The sequence below is a fragment of the Pyxicephalus adspersus genome, chromosome 1 (genome assembly GCF_032062135.1).
Source record: "Pyxicephalus adspersus chromosome 1, UCB_Pads_2.0, whole genome shotgun sequence".
Taxonomy (NCBI): Eukaryota; Metazoa; Chordata; class Amphibia; order Anura; family Pyxicephalidae; genus Pyxicephalus; species Pyxicephalus adspersus.
Window position 1 is genome coordinate 34271608 of NC_092858.1, and position 6570 is coordinate 34278177.

General features: G+C 39.5%; 1 protein-coding gene across 1 annotated transcript; it reads left to right on the plus strand.

Annotated features, from left to right (window-relative positions):
• Nucleotides 1-1645: 1645 nt before the first annotated feature.
• On the plus strand, nt 1646-6284 carry HOXC13 (homeobox C13). Its single transcript, XM_072398031.1, has 2 exons — nt 1646-2436; nt 4997-6284. Exons 1-2 carry the CDS (start codon nt 1773-1775, stop codon nt 5251-5253), a joined length of 921 nt encoding a protein of 306 aa, XP_072254132.1. The 5' UTR covers nt 1646-1772; the 3' UTR covers nt 5254-6284.
• The last annotated feature ends 286 nt before the right edge of the window (nt 6285-6570 follow it).

Consider the following 6570-nt stretch of genomic DNA (forward strand, 5'->3'; position numbering starts at 1 on the left):
ATACATAATCACATTAAAGTGGTGGGAATATTCCATGGTCTACTCTGGGTGAGGGTGATGTTCTCCTAAGTATTCCTTTTAACCCAGAACACAATAGGAAGGCCTCCCTGGAAAATGCATCTTTTAGATCCAACCTCCATTGAAGGATTAACATGCTGTGCTGGTAAAGCACGTTAATCCAGAGGAAGAGGTGTGCTGTTTAAAGTGGCTCTCCAAACCCTTGATGCCTCCAACCCATGCCTGTTTGTCTAGACGATCATTAAGCCCCCGTTTGTCTGGCAGCTCTACCTTGACCTTGGCCTTCCACACATTTTTTGAGGCCGAACAGTAAAAAAAAATGTGGAATGCCAGGACAAAGCCTGACAGCCGGGCGCTTTCTGAGGCTTCTGAGCTTTTCTTCTAGCTGTCAGTCCCCAGGACCTTGTTTGTAGGACAATGAAGAAGTTTACTGTCGTTCCTGAGCAATGTGATTTACCGTCACAATCTGGAAGAAAAGGACGCAGAGATGCTCAATGGAGGCTGTTGTGTGGGGGGCAGTTTGTGGGGCTTTTACATGACAAATGTCATCAAATGCCCCCCCCCCCCAGAATTCACATTTTCCTGGCAGAGGTAGAATACACGTGTGTGCCAATTCAGATCAGGAATGTACTTAGAATATAACACAAATATAAAAAGGCTTTAAGAAAATAAAATTTAGATTTTTTGTACTGCTTCTATGGGGTTGCAAATTTAGATTACTCTCAATTACTATTTATATTCAAAATTTCCTATTATTACTGAAATTCAGCCTTCAGATAAATCTATCACATTGGCTTTTCCTATCTGAGACCTCCTAGAACATTCTGTTATCATAAATCACACACGGTCTTTAGATCTTATTTGTGAAAATTAAAAGAATTATACGTATGAAACTCAAGAATAGGCATGATTATATTTTCATTTTACAAATCTATTTTTTTTATTTATTCAGTCACTTTTTATTTTTCTGAATCGCTTCTTATTTTTACCTAAATGTAAGAAATCCTCAGCAATGAATTTTAGATGCGATTGTGTTTTAATTAATATAATCTAATCTATATTAATGTGTGGAATCTTGTCTATAAATAAAACGGAGATAAAATAGAGAATATTAAAGATCTATGTATATTGCAATATTTATAAATGTATGTATATATATATATATATATATATAAAGACAAAACATGAAATACTACTGTATGGAAAAAACAATACATATAGTATATATACTACTAATATAGGTAACACATATTTGTATAGTTACATTTTAGAGATCAGAGGTGTAATACACATGATATTATACATTTCCCATTGCAGTTATAAAAAGTTGCCACTTTTCCTGTATCATTGCTGCACATTGCTTTTCTCTTCTGCATGACTGGGAGGATTTTTTCGATAACTATAATATTTTACCCATCGGCCATTTGTTGTTGAGCACTTCTTATCTTTTTATATTTTCCTTGGTGGCCATCAGTGGGTGTCACCCTTTTTCTTGCAGGGTCTTCTCCTTGTCGCTTGGTCTCTCCAGCGTGGAGCGGGGGGCTGTTGGGAGGGGTCACGTGCCTCAGCCCCGACTTATTGTTGTCTATTAGTCCGTGGTCACGTGCCAGGGAGATTTCTTAATGAAGCCGTAAGAGCCGCCCCGTCCCGCCCCCGCAACGCGCATGCGCGGCCCCGTAGACAATAATGTGGAAGGGAATTAGGTGACTCGCTTTTGGGAAGCTGACTTTTAAAAAGCACGGCCAGACCATGCTATGACGACTTCCCTGATCCTGCATCCTCACTGGGCGGACACCTTGATGTACGTGTATGAAACAAGCCCGAATGAAAAGAATCCTAAGAAAAGCCCAGACATGGAGGGACTGAGTGGGAACTGTTCGAGCAGTCACTGCAGGGATTTCATCTCTCACCCAGCACTGGGGCGCCATTCCAGCACCATCGGAAGCCACCAAGGACCTGTCTATACGGATATTACTTCTCCGGAGCCTGGCAGGCAATGCTCGGGGGCCCCGACTTCTTCTAACGCCTCCCTGGGCTATGCTTACCCGTTTGGGAGCAGCTACTATGGCTGCCGGTTGTCCCAGTCCCATAACGTCAATTTACACCAGAAGCCCTGCTCCTACCACCCAAGCGAGAAATACCCCGAGCCCAGCAACTCCATACCCAGCGAAGACTTCTCCTCCAGGGCCAAGGAGTTTGCATTTTACCCCAGCTTTGCCAGCTCCTACCAGGCGGTGCCTGGCTACTTGGACATGTCAGTAGTGCCCGGAATCAGCAGTCACCCGGAGCCCAGGCATGACACCCTCCTGTCTATGGAGGGCTACCAACACTGGGCACTGCCAAACGGCTGGGATGGCCAAGTCTACTGCTCCAAGGACCAGAGCCAGTCCAGCCATCTCTGGAAAGCACCTTTCCCAGGTAATGCCCCATTGTGCCCGGTGGTGCCTTTGTCTTGTAATGACAGCCAGCACTCCCGATCCTGGCTGCTGGAATCTCACAGACTGCAATTAAATATGTAGGTGTCATTGGCACATTATTAAGTCTCGTTACCCCGGGATTCATAGATTGCGCCTTTCCCACCGACTGGGAAATATTTTGCAGCATGGATTTAGAGAGGGGTGAGATTTTACCGAATGATTACCTATGTGTCCATTCTGTTCAACCTAAATAATGCAGATCGGAATGGAGGAAGAAGCTCAGACAGAGTCGATCATTTCCCCCCATGAATAATTCAGTGATCGGGGCTATAAGGCGAATCGCCTTCAGCGCTCCAAGCATCAGACCCCATACAGACCCTACAGAGACCCCCACACAGACCCCATAAACCCTCTGCAATGTGCTGCAATTCTCCCATCATAAAGCGTGCTTTACTAACCAGGAAGTGTACATACAACACATATAGCAGCCCAGCCATGTACAATGAGGCACCTACTGGCCACAGGCAATCATCACCCAAGTGTTAGGAACAGGCTTAGGGTGCCTATTCCAAAGGGGTGCCATCTGTGTGTGTTTAGGAGTGATGAGAGCATAAAAGGGGGAACCTTGTAGAACCATGTGATCTATAGAAAATACTACATGTGTTCTCATTTATTGATCCTAGCATGACACAAAAAAGGAGCACAATGATCCTAAATGTGTCATCATGTGTGCGATTTATAGTGATATATATCTGATATATATATACAGATCAATTTACCATAATATATATATATATGTGTGTGTGTGTGTGTGTGTGTATACAGCTCGATTAAAATATATATCGAGCTGTCATTATATATATATATATATATCTTGTTTAATTTACCTATCAGTATTTTGGCATTTTTCTAACTCGGGAAATATAGTATTACTATTATTTGTCAGAAATGTTTGTTTTGGATAAATGAATAAATACGTGTTTTTGAGTTTAAAGTGTGTTGCATGCACACATTACTATTTTAGTTGAGTGACATATGTCAGCTCTGGTTTCCCAATCTACGTATATATTCATCAATTTTATTTTACACCTATATTATTTTATATACTTATGTTATGTTACAATATATATATATATATATATATATATATATATATATATATTGAATGATTTAATCTATCTATCTATCTATATATCATTAATTTTTATCTGAATAATTTATTTTTTTTAATGTTTTTCACATTTCAGTTATATGTAAATATTTTATTGTCATGTGAGATCTATCTATCTATCTATCTCTCTCTCTCTCTCTCTCTCTCTCTATGTATATGTCTATGGTGTATTTTGTATTCTGTCTTTTTCTCTATTCCTGTCTCTGTGCGAGCATATTTATCTATTTGCCCATCTATCCATCCATCAATCTATTCTATCTAGCTGTCTATCGATCTGTCTGTGTATTCCCCTCTATGATGTGAAACTATAAAGTGAATATTCCACTCCTTCTATATATTTACTTGTGTATTGGTTTAGATTACAATGTTATGCAGCTGGCGAATGTCTATCTATCTGTCTATCTGTCTATCTATCTGTCTATCTATCTGTCTATCTATCGATCTACCATGTCTATCTTATTGTTTCTTCATTATTACATTTGTGTTGTACTTTGCAATCCACCTATATAGTTTCTCATGTGAGCTATCTAATGTTATATAGGTGATTTTTACTACACATTTCTCTATTTCTCTAATTCTCTCTGTTATTATCCATTTTATGTATCTCTTCCTATCCATGTAACACATATAGCAGTGTTACATTGTGTAATTGATAAAAAAAATTGTTGCTCTCTACCCTCCATTGAAATTCTTGACTTGATACTCTTTCATATATTCTAAAAAAAAATGAATATTTACCCTCAACCTAAAATGAAAAATGTCACCCCAGAAAAAAATATATTAAAGAAATTGAATGCTGGGATGAATTGAACACATTGTGCCCCGACTGTGGGTTGTTACATTTGCCTGGCTGTAGCACCTACTGTACATAAGGGTGATCTTGTCTGGCTGGTGAAGTGTAAAAATACTAATGTGATTTCATGTCTTCCACAAGTCCCCAGCTTCCCTTTCTGCAGGCCAGGTGCTGCTTACCCTGAGCAGTGCAATTCATTTTATCATCTGTCACAACACCTGCAGCACCATGCACTGCTGTTCCTGAATATCAACTGTCACCCACCATCCTCATGTGCATAGCCATGCAGCCATTGCTCCCCAAACACATGAGCGCTGAAATATGTTTGATATGTGCGTGAATTGGATATAGATGATAAATCCAGCAGCCGTTTTACGTGTATAAGTGTTTAACTAATGTGCCCATCTAAAAGTGTCAGGGGGGATTTATTATAACCGAAATCAGCCCAGGACAAGGTCCGTTTTTGTGTTAAGAATACCAAGGCTGGCTTGGTGGGAAAGCCCAGTATATTCTTTTTCCATATACTGGGTATGATATTGGCATGGCCAGGCTGTAGGCTGTGGTTTAACCCTTTCCTGTCTGTCCTCTTTACTGCAGATGTGGTGCCCCTACAGCCAGAGGTTAGCAGCTACCGCAGGGGCAGGAAAAAGAGGGTCCCCTACACCAAAATCCAGCTGAAGGAACTAGAAAAGGAATATGCAGCCAGCAAATTCATAACCAAAGAGAAGAGACGGAGGATCTCCACTGCCACCAGCCTGTCTGAGCGCCAGGTCACAATATGGTTTCAGAATAGAAGAGTCAAAGAGAAAAAAGTCATCACCAAATGCAAATCGTCTCACCTTCACAATACCTGATACCAGGGGAGCCTAGGAACCCCCTCTTTCCTTCCCCCAAACCCTCCCAATAAATATTTATCTCATTCCCACTTATAAGACATTTCTCCAAGTGAACTATGGATTATTTAATATAGAAATGGAATGCAAGTGACAGAATCTATCACCCCAGTGTCCACTTTTCACCCATCATCCCCCAACTGTGAATACACCGGGGTCTGATGCTCTGTAGGCTCCCTCCCTACATAAATGCATATAATATATATATATATTTAAAACAATCAGCGCTTAATATGTTTTCCGGGACCTGGTTCTGTCACTCAGCCCTGAACAGGCAATCTGCTCGTTTTTCCCATTTTCTGGAGTCTTAATGAATTGTCTAATAATATAACATGTACATACGTTCTAAAGGTGCAAATGTAACACAAGTTTTGTTCAGTATGCTTGAAAATCCTGTAAATGACACACACAAAAAAAAAAAATAACAAACCTGCACATTTATGTTCATAAGAGATAGATTTATTATTGAAACTACTGCGTACTAGGGGAGTTTTAGGCAGATGACACCTCTTCTCTGGTACGTTAAGGGTTAACCTTTGAAGAACTTGTCCTATCATAGAACCCTGAGACTTCTCATGAATAGAAATGTCTTATTAATAGCGTATTTCATTCTGTGGCCACAGAATTATTACATTTGTTGAAATACAACCGTGCAGAGGCATAGGTGCATTAAAAAAGGCCTTCTTTTACTCCTATTTTTTTATTATTTTTAACCATCAGTGTTATGAGCTTTTCAGAAATTACTGACACACGGTGCAGAAATTACTTACATATATGCATTGTTTGGGCAAGTATGAATTTTTTGTTTCAGTCACATTGATTGGACGATTTATCCTAGAATATTTCTGTATCTGAAGGTTCACGTTGTACTTTTTTTTTTCTTCTTTTATGGTATGGGATATACTCAATGCCAGTCTTAAGCACTGCTACATGTGTCCAGGAAAACAGGACAAAGGTATGCTGTATAGATCTTCTTTTTATTATTTTGTCGTGTATAATGTATAGTATTGTGGTGTCTGAATATTATCTGTCATGAAAGAAAAAAAATCATTTCTTTAAATAAATATCACCTGGCTTGATGTAAGATTTGGATTGTACATTCCATTGTATGGGATCGTGTTCATTTATTTGTGGAGAGCTAAACTTACTCTGTGTTCAGTTGTATCAGGAGACATCTGTCCAAAATGATTCCACACAGAGACATATGGAATACTTCTATTATTATTTCTCTGTATGTATGGGTCACTTTAGAGTGGTTTCATTGTGTATATATTTTAC